Below are 24,802 nucleotides of genomic sequence, written 5' to 3'. Positions count from 1 at the left end.
TTCTTCCCTCTCTTCGTAAGATGGAGCCCGTCTCTGCCCAGCACTCCTCCTTCATGGAACACCATCCCATGGTCAAAGAATCCAAAGCCTTCTCTCCGACACCACCTGCGTAGCCATTCGTTGACCGCCCCAGCTGTGTTGGGGAAAGGTCCCGCACTTACCTGTGGCAGGAAGCAGAGCACCGCGGCTGGGAGCTGGTGGAATGGGATGAGCTGGGCTGCTCCACTTCTGCCGCTGCCAGTTAATTCCGGGAGGGGAGAATCCCTTCCCCCAAGCCCCCTCCCCTAAGCAACACAGCTGGGGCCGGGGCGAGGGAAGCAGAGCAGGCTGTTCCCGGCCCCCCACTAATCCCCCGGGCTGCTCTGGGACTACGGAGCCCCCAAAAGTGCCCCCCCCCCCACAGCTCCTGCCTCCCAGACCTGGGGGTGGGGGAGCACCTGATCACCCCCGAGACCCTCTGCCCCTTATTCAACCCCTCGGCCCCAGCCCGGCCCAGCACCCTTAACACACTGCTCAGAGCAGCATGTTGGAACTTTACCCGTATTGTATGCGAACCCACGTTATAGCTGGGTAGAGGTGTATTTGTGTTATAGTTCTTAACCTTTTGTCTTCTACCCCTATTGTGCTCTTCCCGTCTCCCTCTAAAAGCCTTTCAGCAGCAGTTTGTGGCCCATCAGCCAGTCTTCTCTCACCTTCTTTTACAAAATCATTTTGAATACTGGCAAGTAACCCCCGAGTTAGCTTTTTCACTAAAAACAGTGGAGTGTCTGAAAGGATATCACATTGCAGTTCAAATGACAGTTTGACTCTGTGTATGAAGGAGAGTACGTTTAAAATGTAACACCCAGTTACACTCTGTGTCCTTGTCCCATCAACGTTACCACCTGAACTCTTTTAACAAAACAGTTGTTAGGCTTTATCATGTGTGTTGAAGTAGACCCAGTTGTTGACTGCCGAGTCTGTGCACATTGTCACAAAATGCACAGCTGGCCAATCAAAGTGGTTTTGAATAATTAGTGCCCACAGCCAGATTCTCATTTTAATTTTTAAACTAATTATGTTTTAAAGTTAAGCTTAAAGCTAAATAGTGATGGCTAAAAGATGTCAGTGGTGTATATACTGTAATAAGGGTGGGCAGTCCTGATGTCTGACAGTGGCTCAGTTTTCTTGTTTCTGTCAGAATGGCCTGCTATGCCTCGCAAGTACTTGTTACTTCTCTTAGTGTGAACAAAGGGCATAAGAAATGTAAGAGTGCAGGCCATTCAAGGATTTTTCATTTAAGTATTCATGGCCTATCTTAGAGCTTTGGGGAGGTGGGAATCCAATTGGCGAGTGGATTTAATAATAATACCTAACAAAGCACTATATATGAATAGTAATTAATCTTCATGGGGCACTAGGCATGGAGGTGTTACTCCTGTTTTTAGGGAGGGGGGAGTAAGGTGTTGGAGTGAATTGACTTGCCTGTGTCCACACAGCAAGTCCTACTGATAGCAGGAGTACAGTTTGGGTCACCTGAGTCATGGCCTCTTGCCCTAGCTATCATGGCATGCTGACTGCTAAGTTAACTGTAAAAGTGAAAGGGTCAGCCTGAATGTATTGAACTAAATTCACTGTCCCAGAAACAAATAATTTTTTTTAGCATTAAGGTTAAAATTAAGAACATTCTATGAGATTTGCGTAGCACCTGTCATGATTGTATCTAAATGAAAAATACATCTAAGTTCACGTTTCCCAAACAGCTTAGTTCTTAAAAAATTCTAAATGTAGAAGAAAATTTCACCAGAAATATTTTGCACCTTCTTTATACTATTACTGTAAGTATGTAGGTGGTCTTCTGTCTTTCCCCTTTGTCCTCCTTTCACTATTAATTGACTGCTACATCTGTTTTGTTTTAAGCCTATTATTGCACACCCTCACTTATTTTTCCTCCCTTTCCTTCCCCTTTTATGAATTCCTGTCATTCCCACGTTTCAGAGTAGCAGCCGTGTTAGTCTGTATTTGCAAAAAGAAAAGGAGTACTTGTGGCACCTTAGAGACTAACAAATTTATTAGAGCATAAGCTTTCGTGAGCTACAGCTCACTTCATCGGCTGCATTTGGTGGAAAAAACAGAGGGGAGATTGATATACAGGTGTGTATATAAATCTTCCCTCTGTTTTTTCCACCAGATGCATCCGATGAAGTGAGCTGTAGCTCACGAAAGCTTATGCTCTAATAAATTTGTTAGTCTCTAAGGTGCCACAAGTACTCCTTTTCTTTTTGTCATTCCCACATTTTCCATCTCTTCTTCTGAAGTATCCTATTTTGTTTCACTGGTGACACTAAAACTTACAGTCACACTCCCCTTTCACTTGAATCAGCAGCCTTTCCGTTTCCTTGCCTGTTCCCTTTAATCCACAGGAGTTCTTAACAGTTTTCTGCGCTTATCACTGAACCGTGTAAAACCTGGATCACTAAGATTTTATACGTGCCCCCAAATCCTTGTTGCTGGCCTCTCTGGTAGGTGGCATTAGGGCTTCTGGTGTGCTACTGGGACTGAAGACCCAGGTTTTCTGCATCTTGGTAGGAAGAACCTTTGCTCCAAAGAAATAGAGAGGAACAGCTAGGGGACCTGTAGCTTGCTGTGATGAGTGGGAGGCAAGGAAATGAAACCAGGGGCCTCAAAGAGTAGTAGGGACATCCCTGAAAAAGCCTGGTGGGCTCATGGTCTGCAGCCCTTCACCATTACAGCTGTACAAAAACTGTTGCTGCTTTTTTCCTTAGTGGGATTAACATATTAGTACATTATTGGATTATTGGTAATCCTTTCAAACGTGAAAAGTATTTGTCATGCATCAAAGGTTTATATGCTAAAACACTGCAGGTATCATGTCCTCCAGAGTAAATTTTGTTGGGCAATATTAAATCATTTGCATCCCATGTCTCCTTTACATTTAATTACCCATATGGGCACAAACACTGAAATGTAAATATTGGAGAGAAGGACTATCCAGGCACTTGACTTTTAGAAAGACTCTGTATTTAATTATTTGTGTGAAGAAACCTTTAAGATGGGGGTTGTTATCATTGGATATTACTGCTCACTGGGAAAATTGGCATAATTGACTTTTTTTTTTAAAAAAAAAAAAGGCCAAAATTAAAGACTGAGTAGGATTAGTGGTAGTTAATACTTCTGTTTTCGTTCTTTCTCCGTAGCTTTTCTGCAGGAGCTAGTCGAACGCGATAACTGCAAGTTTGAAGAGTGGTGTAACGAAATGGCAGATATGCGTAAACAAAGCGTGGTCAGAGGCAAAATCAAACATGAAGAGGTGAAGGAGCTCTACCAAAGGTTGCCTGCTGAAGCTGGTCTGTAAGATATTCTGTTAGTATTTTGTAGTAGACCATTGTTAAGATTAGTACTGTTTGTAAATAAATCACTAAATTAATCCTGTTTCCCATTTATGTATAACTTCATATAGTGGGTGTTACTCCCCTTTTCCTCATAGCCTTTTGTGTTCTGGTGTTTGTGGTACCTATTGCAAGACTTCGGGCGGTAGAGGAGGACACTGACGTCCACTCATTCTCTACCTCACTCAGACTTCCTGCTACTATCGATTTTAAAGTAACTAAAAGAGATTTGGAAGGTTTGAGTTTGCAAACATTAGTTTAAATTTGCAAGTGTTTAATTTTCTGTAGGAGCCTTTTCCAAAAAGTTCATTCCTTTTTTTCTTCAGATATGCTTTTTGTTTCCAGATCATTAGTGCCACATTGATATATGCTAGCACATGAGTTCGTGATCAGAGCATATCATTAGAAGCTTTTAGATGGGGGGGAAAAACCAATAGCCTTAGGAGAGAAGGCTTAACTGTATGTTGACCAACACTTAAGACTACAGTAGAGGATGCATGATCAGTGTTGCTTTTCCCCTTAACGATTTCTGCCACAACCTACTTTCTTTTTCTTTTTTCGTGGTGTTAAGTATCTGTGTTAGTGTGCATCTACAAAAACAACAAGGAGTCCGGTGGCACCTTAAAGACTAACATTTATTTGGGCATAAGTTTTCTTGGTTAAAAAACTATTTCTTCAGATGCCTGCATCTGTAATTTTCACTCCATGCATTATATACTGACACATGAAGAGAAGTGAGTTACCTGACAAGTGGAGAACCAGTGTTGACAGGGCCAGTTCGATCAGGGTGGATGTGGTCCACTCCCAATAATTGAGGAGGAGGTGTGAATTCCAAGAGAGGCAAAGCTGCTTTTGTAATGAGCCAGCTACTCCCAGTTCCTATTCAAGTCCAACTTAATGGTGTTAAATTTGCAAATGACTTTTAGATCTGCAGTTTCTCTTTGAAGTTTTTTTTATTGTTGTTCAAGTATAGCTACTTTTAAATCTGTTGTAGAATGTCCAGGAAGACTGAAGTGTTCTCCTACTGGCTTTTGTATGTTACCATTCCTGATGTCCAATTTGTGTCCATTTATTTTTTTACTTAGGGACTATCTGATTTGACCAATGTACATGGCAGAAGGGCATTGTTGGCATGCAGGTGAATGAGCCCCTGATGGTGTGGCCTGTGGTTGGGTCCTTTGATGGTGTCACTAGAGTAGATATGGGGACAGAGTAGGCAACGAGGTTTGCTACAGGGATTGCTTCCTGGGTTACTGTTTCTGTGGTGTGGTGTGTAGTTGCTGGTGAGTATTTTCTTCTGGTTGGGGGGCTGTCTGTAAGCGAGTACTGGCCTGCCTGCCTCCCAAGGTCTTTGAGAGTGAGGGATTGTTTTCCAGGATAGGTTGTAGATCACTGATGATCAGGTTTTAACTGGGGGCTGTATGTTATGGCCAGTGGTGTTCTGTTGTTTTCCCTGTTGGGCCTGTCCTGTAGTAGATGATTTCTGGGTACCTGTCTCGCTCTGTCAGTCTGTTTCCTCACTTCCCTATGATGGATTTGTAGTTGTAAGAATGCTTGATAAAGATCTTGTAGGTGTTTGTCTCTGTCTGAGGGATTGGAGCAAATATGGTTGTATCTTAGGGCTTGTCTGTAGACAATGGATTGTGTGATGTGTCCTGAATGGAAGCTGGAGGCATGTAGGTAAGTATAGCAGCAATCAGTAGGTTTCCGGTATAGGGTGGTGTTTAACATACAAAAACCAGTAGGAGAACACTTCAGTCTTCCTGGACATTCTATAACAGATTTAAAATTAGCTATACTTTAACAAAAAAAACCTTCAGAAACAGACTTCAAAGATTTCAGAGTAGCAGCCGTGTTAGTCTGTATTCGCAAAAAGAAAAGGAGTACTTGTGGCACCTTAGAGACTAACAAATTTATTAGAGCATAAGCTTTCGGATGCATCCAATGAAGTGAGCTGTAGCTCACGAAAGCTTATGCTCTAATAAATTTGTTAGTCTCTAAGGTGCCACCAGTACTCCTTTTCTTTTTGCGAATACAGACTAACACGGCTGCTACTCTGAAACCTAATAAATTTGTTAGTCTCTAAGGTGCCACCAGTACTCCTTTTCTTTTTGCGAATACAGACTAACACGGCTGCTACTCTGAAACCTAATAAATTTGTTAGTCTCTAAGGTGCCACAAGTACTCCTTTTCTTTTTGCGAATACAGACTAACACGGCTGCTACTCTGAAACCTGTTTATATAGACAGTATTTATCCAAAACACACATCTCATAGAAACTTTTTCAGTAGTTTTCAATTAAGATTGTAACTCCTTTTTATAAAAAGAGCAAGTAGACTGTTGTGATATTTCAGTTTAGTTCATAAAATACTTTGGCCAAATTTTTCAAACTTGGATGCCCAAAATTTAGCACTTAATTCCAAATTAAGACACCTAAATACAAGGCCTGACTTTTCTTTCCGCGGTATTGAGCACCAGCAACTTTAGGTCAGTGGGAGCTGCATCTAGAGCTCGGCACCTCTAAATATCCAGTCGCTTCTGTTCAGATTCTTAATTTTCAAATTTTGATACTTAGTTATGTCATTTATGCTTAAAACTAATGAAAACCTGTGGTGTGAAAGCAGGTGTTCACACCAGATTCCCCACTGTTGGGTCCATGCTCTGAATGTATTTTTGAAGTGCCATTGATAAATCAAGGATGTGGGACATGATCTTCACAGATATGGGTCATTTTGGAGAACAAGAATTACAAGTAACTTTCTGTCACTTTGGCTTTCTAAACATAATTAGAATCGTTTGTTATTGATATATGGTCATTTATATAAGGAGTAAATGTCACTGTGACAGGTTTCCAGACAGTGCACTCTCATGTTGCTCACATTTTGGAAGTCAAGGTGGTGGTCTGAGTTTCTCCTTCAGTTGCATGAATTGGGATTTTTCTCGTCCCAAGTTGTCACATTAAAAATGGTTTAACTAAATCCTCCAGAGATTGTGGCCATGTTTTATGTAAAGTAAATACAATATAGGAATAGTGAAGCTTACACTTTTCCAGATAAACCGTATTTATGTAGTATCATTGCCTGAGATGTAGAAGCTGCTGATATGTGTTGAGGAACAGTTTGAGATCTAAGATTATGAGAAGTAGAGTGTAATTTACATTACATTAAGTATTTGGTTACAGCTTTGCTGTGCCTCTCTCTATGAAATGTTAAGGATTCTGTTTTCCCCATAGTCGCTTTATAAACTCATCTAGCAAGGAAATTTCAAACGTGTAATTGATGCGTCAGCCAGGTGTATTTAATTTCCTGGTCTCTCTCTCTTCAATTCCCCCCCGCCCCCCCGTGAATTTTCCAGTATTCTTTTAGAAATGCCAGTGATTATCTTTTCAATATTGACTAGATTTGGTGTGCAGAAGTAAATCTGCTTTGTTCCCACAATCAACACATGTTGCTCAGTATATAATTAAATCTATCTTGGAACCCAAAGGTGATTGTCACTAATGGAAAATAAGAAAAAGCAGCATTTGAGATCAGCTTTTTGCCACTGTTGCATTTCATAGCAATTTGTTAATTACATTTCCAGTTGCTTTTTCTGTAAAATTCCTGGTTTTAAGGGTATAGCCATCTTGTTTTGGGTTGCATGTATCATCAGTGTAACTTTGTATCAAGATATTTGACTCAAGTATTATATATGAAGTCATTCATTCCTTCTAGTGTCTGTGCTGGAATATCTCAGATCCCCCAGAAATTGCACCTATGTATTTTGTAAATGTGTAGAAAAGCATTTCTTGTTTAACAAACAAAACAGAAATTGCTACAATCTTAAATTGTTAGTATTGTGAAATTTTGAGTCAGCTTCTCCTTCAGTATAAGTTTGGTTTTTTTTGTTTTTTTAATTTGGGGTCTGCGTGCTTTTTCTGAATGCTAATTTTTGACGAATAGGCTAGACTTCAAAAAAAAAATTTTTTTTTTCCAGATATTTTCATAGTTTCCTCCTTACAGCCAAATCTTGCATCATTACTGAGATATCCTGTTGCTCTTGAGTCTATTTTGATGGTTCGTTGTCTACTTGGACAGCATGGATCAGGCATTCAAATATCAAAAATATTTTTCCACGCAAAATGCAGAAATTGAGCATTATTGTAAATCTGATAGATGAAGGAAATTTGGTCAAGTAGTTCCCATTTGTTGTTTAATTTGTATTACTATAGCACCTAGAAGCCCTAGTTATGGTCCAGGCCCCCATTGTGCTGGGTGTTGAACAGACACAGAACACAAAGATAATCCCTTGTCTCAAGACTTTACAATCTAATCTAAAGAAATAGCACTCTGCCTGATGCTGTAAAAAGCAACCTGTAAATCCAGGTTAACTTGATTGATACTGTTGATATCTTAAAATATTTAACAAAAGCTTGTTCTGGGGAACATGTATCATCAGAAGTTTGATGTCAGAGCTGTTCAGAAGAGTGACAGGTTCGGTGCTTCAACAGTAACATGAACATACAAGGCTCTAAAATGCATCCGATGAAGTGAGCTGTAGCTCACGAAAGCTTATGCTCTAATAAATTTGTTAGTCTCTAAGGTGCCACAAGTACTCCTTTTCTTTTTAAGAATATCAGAGGAACAGTGGGGGGTGGGGTGGGAGGGAGAAATACCATGGGGAAATAGTTTTACTTTGTGTAATGACTCATCCATTCCCAGTCTCTATTCAAGCCTAAGTTAATTGTATCCAGTTTGCAAATTAATTCCAATTCAGCAGTCTCTCCTTGGAGTCTGTTTTTGAAGCTTTTTTGTTGAAGGATAGCCACTCTTAGGTCTGTGATCGAGTGACCAGAGAGATTGAAGTGTTCTCCAACTGGTTTTTGAATGTTATAATTCTTGACGTCTGATTTGTGTCCATTCATTCTTTTACGTAGAGACTGTCCAGTTTGGCCAATGTACATGGCAGAGGGGCATTGCTGGCACATGATGGCATATATCACATTGGTAGATGCGCAGGTGAACGAGCCTCTGATAGTGTGGCTGATGTGATTAGGCCCTATGATGGTGTCCCCTGAATAGATATGTGGACAGAGTTGGCAACGGGCTTTGTTGCAAGGATAGGTTCCTGGGTTAGTGGTTCTGTTGTGTGGTGTGTGGTTGCTGGTGAGTATTTGCTTCAGATTGGGGGGCTGTCTGTAAGCAAGGACTGGTCTGTCTCCCAAGATCTGAGAGAGTGATGGGTCGTCCTTCAGGATAGGTTGTAGATCCTTGATGATGCGTTGGAGAGGTTTTAGTTGGGGGCTGAAGGTGATGGCTAGTGGCGTTCTGTTGTTTTCTTTGTTGGGCCTGTCCTGTAGTAGGTGACTTCTGGGTACTCTTCTGGCTCTGTCAATCTGTTTCTTCACTTCAGCAGGTGGGTATTGTAGTTGTAGGAATGCATGATAGAGATCTTGTAGGTGTTTGTCTCTGTCTGAGGGGTTGGAGCAAATGCGGTTATATCGTAGCGCTTGGCTGTAGACAATGGATCGAGTGGTATGATCTGGATGAAAGCTAGAGGCATGTAGGTAGTAATAGCGGTCAGTAGGTTTCCGATATAGGGTGGTGTTTATGTGACCATCGCTTATTAGCACCGTAGTGTCCAGGAAGTGGATCTCTTGTGTGGACTGGTCCAGGCTGAGGTTGATGGTGGGATGGAAATTGTTGAAATCATGGTGGAATTCCTCAAGAGCTTCTTTTCCATGGGTCCAGATGATGAAGATGTCATCAATGTAGCGCAAGTAGAGTAGGGGCATTAGGGGACGAGAGCTGAGGAAGCGTTGTTCTAAGTCAGCCATAAAAATGTTGGCATACTGTGGGGCCATGCGGGTACCCATCGCAGTGCCGCTGATTTGAAGGTATACATTGTCACCAAATGTGAAATAGTTATGGGTCAGGACAAAGTCACAAAGTTCTGCCACCAGGTTAGCCGTGACAGTATCGGGGATACTGTGCCTGACGGCTTGTAGTCCATCTTTGTGTGGAATGTTGGTGTAGAGGCTTCTACATCCATAGTGGCTAGGATGGTGTTTTTAGGAAGATCACCAATGGACTGTAGTTTCCTCAGGAAATCGGTGGTGTCTCGAAGATAGCTGGGAGTGCTGGTAACGAAGGGCCTGAGGAGGGAGTCTACATAGCCAGACAATCCTGCTGTCAGGGTGCCAATGCCTGAGATGATGGGGCGTCCAGGATTTCCAGGTTTATGGATCTTGGGTAGCAGATAGAATACCCCAGGTCGGGGCTCCAGGGGTGTGTCTGTGCAGATTTGTTCTTGTGCTTTTTCAGGGAGTTTCTTGAGCAAATGCTGTAGTTTCTTTTGGTAACTCTCAGTGGGATCAGAGGGTAATGGCTTGTAGAAAGTGGTGTCGGAGAGCTGCCTAGTAGCCTCTTGTTCATACTCCGACCTGTTCATGATGACGACAGCACCTCCTTTGTCAGCCTTTTTGATTATGATGTCAGAGTTGTTTCTGAGGCTGTGGATGGCACTGTGTTCTGCATGGCTGAGGTTATGGGGTAAGCGATGCTGCTTTTCCACAATTTCAGCTCGTGCACGTCGGCGGAAGCAGTCTATGTAGAAATCCAGGCTGCTGTTTCGACCTTCAGGAGGAGTCCACCCAGAATCCTTCTTTTTGTAGTGTTGGCAGGAAGGTCTCTGTGGGTTAATTATGTTGGTCAGAGGTGTGTTGGAAATATTCCTTGAGTCTGAGACGTCGAAAATAGGATTCTAGGTCACCACAGAACTGTATCATGTTCGTGGGGGTGGAGGGGCAAAAGGAGAGGCCCCGAGATAGGACAGATTCTTCCGCTGGGCTAAGAGTATAGTTGGATAGATTAACAATATTGCTGGGTGGGTTACGGGAACCATTGTTGTGGCCCCTTGTGGCATATAGTAGTTTAGATAGCTTAGTGTCCTTTTTCTTTTGTAGAGAATCAAAGTGTGTTTTGTAAATGGCTTGTCTAGTTTTTGTAAAGTCCAGCCACGAGGAAGTTTGTGTGGAAGGTTGGTTCTTTATGAGAGTATCCAGTTTTGAGAGCTCATTCTTAATCTTTCCCTGTTTGCTGTAGAGGATGTTGATCAGGTGGTTCCGCAGTTTCCTTGAGAGTGTGTGGCAAAAGCTGTCAGCATAGTCTGTGTGGTATCCACATATCTATTCAGGGGATACCATCATAGGACCTAATCACATCAGCCACACTATCAGAGGCTCGTTCACCTGCGCATCTACCAATGTGATATATGCCATCATGTGCCAGCAATGCCCCTCTGCCATGTACATTGGCCAAACTGGACAGTCTCTACGTAAAAGAATGAATGGACACAAATCAGACGTCAAGAATTATAACATTCAAAAACCAGTTGGAGAACACTTCAATCTCTCTGGTCACTCGATCACAGACCTAAGAGTGGCTATCCTTCAACAAAAAAGCTTCAAAAACAGACTCCAAGGAGAGACTGCTGAATTGGAATTAATTTGCAAACTGGATACAATTAACTTAGGCTTGAATAGAGACTGGGAATGGATGAGTCATTACACAAAGTAAAACTATTTCCCCATGTTTCAGAGTAGCAGCCGTGTTAGTCTGTATTCGCAAAAAGAAAAGGAGTACTTGTGGCACCTTAGAGACTAACAAATTTATTAGAGCATAAGCTTTCGTGAGCTACAGCTCACTTCATCGGATGCATTTCCCCATGGTATTTCTCCCTCCCACCCCACCCCGCACTGTTCCTCTGATATTCTTGTTAACTGCTGGAATTAGCCTACCTGCTTGTCACCATGAAAGGTTTTCCTCCTTCCCCCCCTGCTGTTGGTGATGGCTTATCTTAAGTGATCACTCTCCTTACAGTGTGTATGATAAACCCATTGTTTCATGTTCTCTGTGTGTGTGTATATAAATCTCTCCTCTGTTTTTTCCACCAAATGCATCCGATGAAGTGAGCTGTAGCTCACGAAAGCTTATGCTCTAATAAATTTGTTAGTCTCTAAGGTGCCACAAGTACTCCTCCTCTTTTTTTAGTGTTCTTTAAGAACGTAAAGAAAAGGAGTACTTGTGGCACCTTAGAGACTAACAAATTTATTTGAGCATAAGCTTTCGTGAGCTACAGCTCGCTTCATCGGATGTATCCGATGCTTTTGCTCAAATAAATTTTAGTCTCTAAGGTGCCACAAGTACTCCTTTTCTTTTTGCGAATACAGATTAACATGGCTGCTACTCTGAAACCTGTCTTTAAGCACATGGTGTTTGTGTGATGTTTCAAGACAGAGATCTAGTTTTTTATAAAATTGTATCCTGTCCTCTTATGACTATCCTAGTTAATGTATCTAGCAGTGTGTAGCTGTGTCAGTCCCAGGATATTAAGAGAGACAAGGTGGGTGACACTTGGAGTGCCTTTCCCAGGCCTGAAGAAGAGCTCTCTATGACCTTGAAAGCTTGTCTCTCTTACTAACAGAAGTTGGTCCAATAAAAGAGCTTACCTCACCCGCCTTGTCACTAATAGTTAATTTATATCAGACACACTAACCCTTATTACACTCCTACATTATTACTTTAAACTTCTAATTTACATACTTACCACATAATTAAGGAAAACAGACTTCTGAATGGAGCATTTAACTACATTGCATTCTCTACTAATTTAACAGTAAGAAGATTTGGGTACACATTGTTCCTGTAATGTTCTGAAATAAAATAAGCTGCTGTAGCCAAAAGGTGTTGCCGTTTGAAAATGTTCTCTGGCTTCACAAGCCAGTTTCCTATTTAAATTTAAAGTGATTCTTGTCTCAGATGTAATTTCACAGAGCTGCTGACTTCTAGAAGGGACACCATGATATAAAACTGCATAATTCAGATCAGAATTGGCATGGAAACAGAATTACATGTTTGAAAATATTGTATAATGGGAATCTAACTTTTTGGGGGGAAAGATTCCCCCACAAACTTTTTAATTTAAAAAAAGTACTGTTGAACAGTAGAGTAATTTTAAAATGCCATCTCCTGTATCATGTACTTGTGGAAATGTATAGGTTTGTTTCTGTTCACTTTTTTCCAGGGTGCCCTTATGAGTTTGTCTCTCTCGAATGGTTACAGAAATGGCTGGATGAATCTGCCCCTCCCAAACCCATAGATAACACTGCATGCTTGTGTTCACATGGCAAATTGCACCCTGATAAAATATCAATTATGAAGAGAATATCCGAGTATGTTGCTGACTACTTCTACAGGAGATATGGAGGGGGGCCAAGGCTAAATGGTAAGATTAAATCATAGTATCTGGATATAAAGCACGCTCACATGGCAAGCTTTTTTTTTTAGGATTTAAATTTTTGTATATTGAAATCTGTTTTGCATCCTTTGTCAATATAATGTAGCTTTATCTTTGGCCAAAATAGCTGTCCTGCTTGTATTTTTCTTGTTGGCTGCTTTTGAGAGAACTACTTAGTTATGGTCAGACAGGTAATTAGGCTGACTAGGGAACATGAATGGTGGATATATTTCAGATCTTGATTCTGCTTTGTGCCTTGAAGTTTTGTGCAGTTGCTTAAACAAATACAATAAAAGAAAATGGTATATTTAGGTAGAAACTTGAAACTTTAGTATTTTAATGAAACTTTTAAAAATAAACTTTCTGTAAAATAGCAAAACTTGTATAAAGACCCTAAAATTGAGGAGTGGTGGAGCTCCTGGGCCCATTATTTCTACAGATGCAGTATAGACAGTGCCTCGTGTATTGTATCGTTCTCTGCTGATGAGCCAGTGTTTTGGAACCCTGTTCTCAGAGCAATGAAGAAGTGAGGGTGTGCTAGCCAAGGAGAGAAACTGTCTTCTTTCACCTGTAAATTCCCCCAAGCAGCCCAGTGCCTAGGAAATATATTCATAGTGTGTATACGTTGTATGTTTACATACCGTGGCAGGTTTTTTTGTGAATGGCAAAACTGCTATTGCAAATTTCTGAACTGTCCTTTTCAAACGCACGACTCACCTAGGTCTACACACATTGCTGTTCTCAAGCTTGTTGCAGTAAATATAAACTGTTAATATCAGAAATGCAGACTTATGAAACTGAGGTGATGAGAAATGTGGATGCTAAAGGAACAAATCCACCCTCATAAAAAGCTTACTACAATTATATCTAAATTTGGTCAAGTTCAGCTGTTGCCATGTATTTCCATCTAAATCATAGGTAGTAGAAAATGTCACTGTCAGTAACTACATTAAGCCCACTTGACTGACAGCACCTTCAAATGGTGATGCCCGCACTTGCAAAAATCTTAGGTTTGTTTTGAAGTGTAGCAGTAGTATTCTTGTAACATGGTGTTGTCTTTTTTTGTTTCTCTAGTTAAAGCACTTTGCAAGGATTGTGTGGTAGAGAGGTGTCGAATACTACGACTGAAAAACCAATTAAACGAAGACTATAAAACTGTCACAAACTTGCTGAAAATTACAGTAAAGGGGTATGTGGTGCTGACATCTTTCAATGTTTGCATTGCACAAGTCTATTGTCAGTGATATTTAAATATTCTAAAATGAGATTTTAACAATTGTTTGCAGTGTTGTAGCCATGTTGGTCCCAGGATATAAGAGAAACAAGGTGGGTGAGGTAATACCTTTTTTTTTGGACCAGCTTCTGTTGGTGAAAGAGACAAGCTTTTGAGCTTACACATAAGCTTCAGGACATGAAGAGTTCTTTCATCAACAGGAATTGTTCCAACAAAGATTGTAACAGTTCTCATTCTGAGCCCAAAACTGTAAATCTAAGTTACGGTTTGTATTGTAAATGCTAGTCTTTTTTTCTATACAGTAATGATGGATTTTGGGTTGGAAAGTCATCCTTGCGGAGTTGGCGTCAGCTGGCTCTAGAACAGTTAAATGAACAAGATGATGATGCAGACCAGAGTAATGGAAAAATGAATGGAGATGCACAAAACAAAGGTAGCTGTTTAAAACCAAGCAACCCCATTTCTCCCACTATGTGATAAATAGATCAGATGTTCCTATAGTATTGATTAAGCATTCTAGCAGTTCTGTTTTAGTTGTAGGGATTGTTTTGAACAGGTCTGAATGACATATACAGTAGAACCTCAGAGTTATGCATTGACCAGTCAACCACACATCCCATTTGGAACTGGAAGTATACAATCAAGCAGTGGTAGAGTTCCCCCACACACACCCAAGGAAAGCAAATACAGTACTGTTCAACATAAACTACTGAAATAATAAAGAGATAGGAACATTTTTCTTCTGCATATTAAAGATCAAAGCTATATTAAGTCAATGTTCAGTTGTAAACTTTTGAAAGAACAACCATAACGTTTTGTTCAGAGTTACGAACATTTCAGAGTTACAGTCTCCATTTCCGAGGTGTTTGTAACTCTGTGGTTCTACTATAGTACAAAGTAGCATACATTAGATCCATATTTGAGCAATTTCAAATACATACTTTTTTTTTTTTCCAAAAGTTTTCAGCAGGTCAGACTCTGCCCTCACTACACCTACGTATTACCACTAGGGGTGTAAATAGTGTTTTAAAAAAGTAACCATTTAAACTATTAAAATTGTATCAGTTAAACAAACGCTTAACTGTTAATGAGTTCACAACATAGGTGCAGGAACTCAGGGTGCGGGGGGGGGGGTGCTGCAGCACCCCATGTTTTACACGAGGTCCCGGCTACTGCCCAGTGCCCAGACCTAGATGGGAAAGGGGCCAAGGCTGGGGGCAAGCACAGGGCCAGCAGGAAGGACCCTAAATGATCTGGAGGATGGTGTGGATTGCACTCTCAGCAAATTTGCGGATGATACTAAACTGGGAGGAGTGGTAGATACGCTGGAGGGGAGGGATAGGATACAGAAGGACCTAGACAAATTGGAGGATTGGGCCAAAAGAAATCTAATGAGGTTCAATAAGGATAAGTGCAGGGTCCTGCACTTAGGATGGAAGAATCCAATGCACCGCTACAGACTAGGGACCGAATGGCTCGGCAGCAGTTCTGCGGAAAAGGACCTAGGGGTGACAGTGGACGAGAAGCTGGATATGAGTCAGCAGTGTGCCCTTGTTGCCAAGAAGGCCAATGGCATTTTGGGATGTATAAGTAGGGGCATAGCGAGCAGATCGAGGGACGTGATCGTTCCCCTCTATTCGACACTGGTGAGGCCTCATCTGGAGTACTGTGTCCAGTTTTGGGCCCCACACTACAGGAAGGATGTGGATAAATTGGAAAGAGTACAGCGAAGGGCAACAAAAATGATTAGGGGTCTAGAGCACATGACTTATGAGGAGAGGCTGAGGGAGCTGGGATTGTTTAGTCTGCAGAAGAGAAGAATGAGGGGGGATTTGATAGCTGCTTTCAACTACCTGAAAGGGGGTTTCAAAGAGGATGGCTCTAGACTGTTCTCAATGGTAGCAGATGACAGAACGAGGAGTAATGGTCTCAAGTTGCAATGGGGGAGGTTTAGATTGGATATTAGGAAAAACTTTTTCACTAAGAGGGTGGTGAAACACTGGAATGCGTTACCTAGGGAGGTGGTAGAATCTCCTTCCTTAGAGGTTTTTAAGGTCAGGCTTGACAAAGCCCTGGCTGGGATGATTTAACTGGGACTTGGTCCTGCTTTGAGCAGGGGGTTGGACTAGATGACCTTCTGGGGTCCCTTCCAACCCTGATATTCTATGATTCTATGATTCTATGACCCCAGGCGTGGGCCTGGCACATTAGGCATGTAAACCCCATTTTAAACAGATTAGGCATTTATCGGTTAACTGTTTAACATTTTACATCCCTAACTCCCTGTTAAAACTGAAGGTAGAATCTGGCCCTGCAGTTGGAACTTAGACCATGGCTGCTACAACAGTACAGCTACGGCACTGTAGCTGGGGCACCGTAATGTAGATGGTTCCTACAGCAATAGAAGGGTTTTTTCTGTAGCTGTAGGAACTCCACCTCCCTGAGCAATGATAGCTAAGTTGATGGAAGCATTCTTCGATCGGCCTAGTTTTATCTACACTGGAGCTTAGGTTGGCATAGCTATGGCACATAAGGGTCTGAACCCCCACCCCCCGTGCTGTAGCTGTGATGACTTGACTTTCAAGTGTAAAACAGGCTTCAGTTGTCAACTGTATTTCGGTGCAATCCATTTTATTTTCCATTAGCTCTGCACGGGGAGTGACTAGTAAAAACTGTCCTTTGTCAAAGTAGGCACATGTTACTTTTTATTACTTCAGGTATTGCCCACAGTGTTGTAGGCACTTTCCAAAACAGAAATAGGCACAATCCTATCTCCAAGTTAATCACATTGAAGCCTTCTAAGCAGAGTGGTTCTTGGCCTTATTTGAATGAGGCCATTGTGCTGCCACATTGGGGACATCTGCTTTGGATCAGATTCCTCAAAGCAGAGAGCTGACTAATATTTTGCCTGTAAGATTTCTGTTCCCTCCACTGTGATCTGGTGGTAACTTTTCTATTAATTCTGATCTGAGCTATTTGGGAGTAGCAAAGAGCCCAGGTGTTCTAGCTATAATGAATGCTACCTTTGTAGTCTCATGTCAAAGATAGTATTAAGAGTGCTCCATGAACTTCAGAGCACTCAAAATATATTGTAATGCATAATCCTGACCTGTTACTGGAGAAATGGGCCAATAAACTTAAAGGTATATTATTGTTGAAGTTTCCCTAGTGTTAGAATTTTGCAGCAATTTGAAAAGGAAACCAATTGGTACAGTTCCTCCAAAGAATCAAACTCTACTACAGAGAGCATCTGTGCAATCTACTTTTTTTTTTTTTTTTGGTCAGATGAGTCAAATGAAGAAAAGAGGGAGGAGGAAGAGGAGTTAAATTTTAATGAAGACCTTGTTTGCCCACATGGTAAGTGCGTATGTAGGGGACAGAACTGAACATGTATTTGGATGACCCACAATTTACAGACGGATCTTCCATATTTCTTCTGCAAAAACCAAGATAAGCTGGACTTAATTAAGTTTATTTCTGACTTACTTTGCTTTTCTTAAATGTTTATCATTTGATACTGAGCTGTGATTGCATCAGATCTCACAAGCTAGTGTGATGTTGGGATAGATTTGATGGGAGACCTACAAAGAAAACCTAGATCAGTGATACTCAATTAGATCTACCCACAGGCTGATTTGAAAATTTTATGACAAGAAGCAGGCCATTTGCACAGAAGACTGACAAAATAAAATTAAAAAAACAAACTTCAGCTGCCTGTAAAGATCTTAATTGGAACAAGTATTAATGTTTTTATCTTTTAACAAAGTTTATAAATCAACATTGTTACCCGTGTTTGTGGCAATCTAGTGGAAGAGGTGACATCAATGATCTCTGGCAAGCTTTGTGAGAAGTGGTCTGTAGGAGATAAGGGCAAGGCACGTGCACTGGTGAAGATGCTGACCTGTAAGGTGATTGTGGTGTTGGGTTTTTTTATAATGTTCATGGTAGAAACCCCATATTTGCAGAGGCATGTTGAGCCAAACATTGTTAAAAGATAGATGGCTAGATTCTGGCTATTCTGAAACTGATCGGCGTATTGAGTCCACAAATCACGAAGTCCCACTTCTCTGAATTTTTCCTTGAAGGACATCTGAGCTCTGGAGCCTTACAATTTCTAACTGAAAGGCACCTTCATCACCTGAATCAAGAGTGTTCTTTGCTTCAGCAGAGACAACATTTGGATCAGGAACAAATAAAAGCAAATCCTTTGGCATTTTAAAACTCTCAAATCGAATTTTAAAATTTTCAATGAGATTTTTTTTTTTTTTTTTTTTTTTTTTTTTAGGAATTCTTGCATTGTTTTCATTGGTAGCAATGTGGGAAAGTGCAACGTCTTTCCTGTTAAGTCTGTCTGAAAGATTTCAAGATTCTTCTGAAAGGCGCACATTTTTTTCAAAAAGATTCGTAAGGCTGCTTGCATGGCCTTGGAGCTGCAAGTTGAGGGAATTCAAGCGACCAATAATATTGCACAGAAAAGCTACCTGTGACACAGAGGGAACATCATTCCTAAATTCCATGAACTCATAAGCTTTGTTGGTCTTAGAATTTCTTTCAAACCACATTTTTGAATCGCACAAAACCTCTCTAAACCGCGCCCCCTACTTAACAATGTTCTCTGGTTGTGCTGCAACAGGTCACTGTATTTGTCTGAAATGTCTTGTAAAAAGACATTTAAAAAGACGATGTTGCAAACTGGAAGTTTAAATGTATGCAGTTCACCAATCTCATCTCAATACCCATTGGTTTTTTTTTTGTTTGTTTTTTTTCAAATCCTCAGACAACTTACTACACAGCACAGTCTGGTGAATGATGCAGTGAAGTCTATTTAATGAGGGGTGTATCATTGCCAAACTGCAGAGCAAAGACCTTCTCTTTCCCTGTCATGGAGGGACCTCCATCTGTAACAAGCAAGTTTACTTTCTGCAGATCTAAATCTTCATTTTTGAAAAAGTAAAAAGCTTTTTTTGGGGGGAGGGGGAAAAGATCTGTCCTGTAGTTTAGATTTCTAATGGTATTAAGCACAAAAATTCTTCCTTGAAAATTTCACCGTCATAAAATCTGACAGATTTGTCAACTTCAAGAGACTTTTAAATTGGAAAGTAGTGCTGACAATTCTCATAAATTACCTCCAAGCTTCGCACTGCTGTGGAATCAGGCACGGGAACTTGTTTCACAATGTCATCCTTATTTCCATCTCTATCAAAAAAACTACTCCACCATTTCCAGCGTGCATTCCTTCACAAGCATTCCTTTCCATCCAGGAAAGGCTTTTTCTTTTTAGCTAGTACCAACATTATCCAAAAAGAAACAGCTGTTGCTTTTCCTGTATAATTGTTGATGTTGTGAGAATATTTGACGTGATACAAAAACTTCATATTTTCAATTTTGTCACATCTTGCAACACTGCCAGGAGGACAGGCCACATTGAAGTTACTGTGCTTTGATTCAAAGTGGTGCTTGAAGTTGATGACCGTACAGATGAAAACAGTGATTTGGCATATTTAACGCAAAGGATTTTAATTTAAATGAGGTGGCATAAGAAGAAAATCTGCTGTCCAGTTTGGGTTAAAAGCTCGGTTTTCACTGTCAAATTTTGATGGTTACTCCCCCTCGCATTCATTTTTGGCTCCATTTCCATCACTGATGGAAAAAATGGGCGGCATCTTAGCTAAATCGTAGCCAACGTGATCACGAGAATTTACAATCCAGTGAGCAGTGCTTAGTTTGGCCCTGGCACCTCCAGGCTGCAGGCCAGCAGCCACCACTCTCTGGCTGCCCAGCTCTGCTGTCTCCAGAGCTGGGCACCCAGCCGGAAGCTACCACTCTCTGATCGCCCAGTCAGTGCCTCTTTTGTAAAGAGACTTGCTGGCACTGTGTCCTGACACCTCTTTCATTACAAATGAAGCACTGCCAGTAAGTTACTTACTAAGGAAGTCATAGGCAAATGATAGGCATCACATAGCTTTTTATTAATTTAATTATAAACATTTTTTTAAGGGTGTGCTGGTGGGCCACAGAGGAAGCTTTGGTGGGCCACATTTGGTCTGTGGGCCACCTATTGAGAATCGCTGACCTAGATGTTGCAGAAAGTTATTAGTAATTCATTTGGTGTTGCTCTTCCCTCTGATCTTTTGGTGCTGAACTACTGCCTCAATATGAAGTAGAGGGATTCTGTTCTGCGGGAAGGTGCTGTTCTTTAGATAAGACAAAAGTGCATGGTCTGTGGCCACTTAAATTCTTTGAAATCTTGTGAACGTACTTTGAGGTTTTGGATGAAATATACTATGTAATCAGTCATAATTAAGGCTATGTTTTAGTCACAGGTATTTTTAGTAAAAGTCACGGACAGGTCATGGGCAGTAAACAAAAATTCACACGTCCATGACTTGTCCTATATACCCCATACTAAATATTTTGGGTGGGGGGAAACGTGGTGCGGGTCGGGGCGGCAGCCCAGGGGCACTTGGAGGGTGCTCCGGGAGGGGGAGGGTTTGGCAGGGCTGGCAGGCTCCCTATCCGGCTCCGTGCCTCCCCAGAAGTAGCAAATCCCTCAGCTCCTAGGTGGAGACGCGGCCTGGCAGCTCTGCGTGCTTCCTCCACTCCAGTTCCCGACCAATGGGTGCTGTGGGGGCGGTGCCTGCAGGCAGAGGCAGCACACAGAGCTCCGTGGCCACGTCTCCGCCTAGAAGCTGAGGGATGTCGCCTTTTCCAGGGAGCCTGTCAACCTCCCTCGCTCCCGAGGTGAGCACCGCCCAGAGCCCTCACCACCTTCTTCTCCCCAGCCCATAGCCCCTCACATGCCCAAGTTCCTGCTGCTGCTGGGGAAGGAGATGCGATGGCTCGAGACTTCCCCCAACAGCAGCCGGTGTGGCTGGCCCAGGGGCTGCCTGAGCTGTTCAGGCGGCCCCTGGGCCAGCTGCACCGGCCACTGCAGAGGTCCCAGAAAGTCATGGAAGTGACCTCCGTGACAAACTCGCACCCTTAGTCATGATTATTTGTGGCATGGTATCCATTCCCTTTCCTCTTGTACATTAAGAAAATAAAAACTCTCTAAAGTGAGACACTGTAATTGGGTACTGACAACTGTGGAAGTGCAGGATAAAAAATATTTTCTCTCAGTAAGTATTTCGGTGTCCTTGACATAAGGATTGTAATCAAACTGTGCTGCATATTTTGAGACCTGTTCCATGTTGTAAGTCTTACATGAGATGCTGTATAACATTAAGTGATGGCTAGTTAGTTGCATCCTCTACTATCCAAGTTTTCACATCTCCTTTTTTGTGCAGAATATTGGCACTTTTAATAGACTATAACTGCTCCATTTTGGAGGCATTATCATAATGTAATCATAGCAATTGGGCCTTCAGGTCGGTTTGGGACAATGAATGCTATGTGACAAGCATGTATGCATTATTGTCAGTTGATATGAATTAACAATGCAAGCTCCACCACTAAAACTAATAAGAGATGCATGCTTTTTGATTAATAAAGCTGTATTCTCAAATAGAATGTTTAAAATGTCTTCTTTTTTAACCCTTTTTTATTATTGTACATTGTAATTGACAGTCTCACAAGGCTAATATAAAACTGCAGAGCAGAATGATGAAACACCATAAAAATAAGTATTTTGAAAATATTTCCCTAGAAAATTACTAGTTTCATTATAAATTTGATCTGTGACTTTGATCCACATAAAAAATAAATGACATTAAATGTTGGGGCCATCAAAAGTTCAGGTTTCATTATCCTAAGCTAACTTCAGACTGTTCTTGTAAAATACTCTCTTTTCACCTTATGCATTCAAAATTTTCCATTGAATTAAGTGCATCAACTAATCTGTTTTCTCTGTAATAGATCCTTAATTTTGCAGAGAAAGAAACTACTTCCTTTATGGTGCTTTCTGCAAAGCCTAGTGCTTGATCTGTTAGGTCTGGCATGCATCCAGAAATATCATACAGGTTTTTCCCTTATGAATTCCCACTACCATCTTCTTACATGCATATGTCAGGAACTTTTTTCATCTCTAATTCCAGAGGATTGTTATAATTTCTCTCTCCGATAGTTTCCTGACCCTGTCGAATAATTTTTGTCTGATTACCAGGTTAGGCTATCTTTGATGTTCATGCTCCGAATCTACCTCTGAAGAGAGAGAGATGATGAGAGGGGGACAGTGGTTACTCCTGAGGACATTCATTGCAAAAAAAATTAATTCTATGCACATTTTAAAATTCTGCAAGTTTTATTTGTCAATAAATAAATGTAGAGGCTCCAGCATAGCAGTGGGGAGCACAGTCCACTGGCTGTATGAAGGTGGGAGATCATCCTACAGCCTCCTCACCCCTGGGACACGGACTCGGGGTCGGGTGCAGCCTCACCACTAACACAGCACAAGGCCTGGGCTTGTCCCAGATACACCCTGGGTCCTGCACCTCTGCGCTAGGCGCACCGGGTCTGGGCCAAGCAGGCTTAACCAGGCAGGATCCAAGTGTGGAAGGGCTCAGTGGGGAAGATCCAGGTGTGGGGTGAGAGGATTGTGTGTGGGACAATCTGGGTGTGCAGACAGCTCAGTGGGGGGGTCTAGGTATGGGGGGATCTGGATGGGGGGTTCCAGGGGCAATGGGACTCTGCAGGGGATTCCAGGTGAAAGTGGTTGGGGCTCAGTGGAGGGGTCTGGGGAGTGGGGCTTGGTGGGGGGGGTCTGGATGCAGCTAGTTGGGGGTCAGTGGCATGGGGGTCTGGATGTGGAAGCTCAGGGTGGTGGGGCTCATCAGGGTGGGGGTTTGAGTGTAGAGAGCTCAGTGGGGGTGGTATGGGTGCAGGGGGCTCCAGATGCAGGGGTTGAGGTTCAATGGATGGGGTTCAGGTATGAAGGGCTAGGGGAGTTCTGGGTGTACTGGCTGAGGCTTGGTAGGGGTGTGTGGACATGGGAGGTCCAGATGCATGGGGGTTGAGCGGATGGGAGAGCAGCTCCCTGTACAGTGCCTCCTGCCCCCTACAGTGAGGAGCGATGGAGGCAAGAAGCAGGGGAGGATCCTGAGCTTCCTTCAGCTGAGGGAGGTTGCTGGAGGTGGATCTGAAACAGCCCCAACCAGTCCTTGCAGGGGAAGAGGAATTCCAATCCTCTCCTGCCTCCAGCCCACCTGGAACTAGCAGCTGATCCCGGCTCAGGATAAGAGACACTGACTGGGGTGTCCCCAAACCTGCGGTGATTTAACTCTCAGCCGGCTGCTCCAGGTGCCTGAAACTATGTACATTCATAGTTGGGGAGTGGTGCATGACTGCTGTTGCAGCTTCCCTTTGCTTCCCTGCCAGAAAGTCATTTTTCTGCAGGGAAGCAAAGAAATATGCAGCGGACATGAATTCTGCGCTTGCGCGGTGGTGCACAATTCTCCCAGGAGTAAATGGTCAGGGCCTTTGCCTTCCAGACGGTATAGCATTTGTACATTCTGATCAGATTTTCCACCTCTGACTATAGCTTCTTGATCTATTTTCATAAATCTTATGATGTCAGAGCAGTTACTTGCACAATCTTATTTTCATGTCCCTGATGGTTTCTGGAAATCATCCCAGTCCTGCTTTCTCCATATGATGAACCTAAGTTAATAATTGGTCAAATTTAGCTACTGTTTCATTAAATGCTATTTTAAAACAATCCAGTCTGACCTTCATTTATTGTAATAAATCCAGGAATGGAGTATTGCTATTTTTTCTTTGGGAAATTGGTAGGAATTCAGACTTTGTCAGAATGAGAGAAGATGACAGGTCAGTGGCATTGAAGTCTTGTTCTAATACTAAAGATATAGAGCCAATGAGTTTCCGTGGTGTTTTTTTTTCTGTATCTTGTAGCTAACTTAAACCCATTTCATGATGGGGTAGACTATAGAAAGAAAGAAAAAACTTTTTAAATAGTTCTTAGCTAGCCTTTACTCCCTCAAGTACAGCAACTTTTCAAGTTTTTTTTCTTCTCACTTTAATTTAATTTAATTTAATTTAAAGTTAATACCCACTTTAAAAGTTGAGCATCATTCTTTCCTATATCAGTGTTTGTTTGTTTGCTGTTTACCATTCACTACTTTACCCTCTGTACTGAAATTAATATTATTCTCATTTTGTTGTGTATCAGCATTATTGTTACCACACCTTGTAGCTTTTGACGCAGCAGCAGTTAAATAGCGAGGACTCAGTTGTGTTGTATCTCTCCCCTTTACAACTATAAGTAAAGCAAAAATTATGGCTTGTTCAGTCTATCAGCAATGAAGTAGCATAGTTTCTCATATATGAAATACTGTGTTTTCCCACCATGTTGAGTCATACACATATATTTGAAGCCTGTATTGCAGCGCATTGACCTTTTTGGCATAGTTGTTACCAGGATAACTCATAAATGCTTTCTGTTAATTCGTTATCTTACTGATGGTCAGTTTTTTTGTTAGTTACCTGAAAAATAGTTCAAGATAAACGATAATATGTAAGTAATTGGCATAATTTTTAAATAATATTTGGTACACCTCCCTTCATATTTTTTCTCTCACACAACTAATTCCACCCAACTGGATGTAATAAGGCACTCTCTCGATCAAAAGATTTTGTGCAGTTCACTTTTTTTCAAGATGGGCATTATGGAAAATGGAATCTGCCATGTTTAATTATGGATCTTGACTGTGTTTGAGTGTCCTATGGAGCTCCACATTCTAAGTGATTGCTACAGAAATGTGGCATTTTAAATGCAATAACACTTTCAGAAGGGTGGTTTCAGAGTAGCAGCCGTGTTAGTCTGTATTCGCAAAAAGAAAAGGAGTACTTGTGGCACCTTAGAGACTAACAAATTTATTAGAGCATAAGCTTTTGTGAGCTACAGCTCACTTCATCGGTTGGAGAACATCTTGGACAGAATTTTCAGTGC

At 41.7% G+C, this 24,802-nt stretch overlaps 1 protein-coding gene across 3 annotated transcripts in view; it reads left to right on the top strand.

Annotated features, from left to right (window-relative positions):
* USP48 (ubiquitin specific peptidase 48) overlaps positions 1-24,802 on the top strand; it is a 62,217-nt gene that overhangs the window by 19,467 nt on the left and 17,948 nt on the right. For all 3 annotated transcript variants that reach the window (XM_038376700.2, XM_038376699.2, XM_038376705.2), the window contains 5 exons: positions 3,198-3,347; positions 12,453-12,653; positions 13,740-13,854; positions 14,202-14,332; positions 17,185-17,256. In XM_038376700.2, coding sequence (XP_038232628.1) covers positions 3,198-3,347; positions 12,453-12,653; positions 13,740-13,854; positions 14,202-14,332; positions 17,185-17,256 — 669 coding nt within the window. The remainder of the gene's footprint in view (positions 1-3,197; positions 3,348-12,452; positions 12,654-13,739; positions 13,855-14,201; positions 14,333-17,184; positions 17,257-24,802) is intronic.

This window comes from Dermochelys coriacea, chromosome 18 (genome assembly GCF_009764565.3).
Source record: "Dermochelys coriacea isolate rDerCor1 chromosome 18, rDerCor1.pri.v4, whole genome shotgun sequence".
NCBI classification, from domain to species: Eukaryota; Metazoa; Chordata; order Testudines; family Dermochelyidae; genus Dermochelys; species Dermochelys coriacea.
This window is presented reverse-complemented; position numbering and strand designations above follow the sequence as displayed.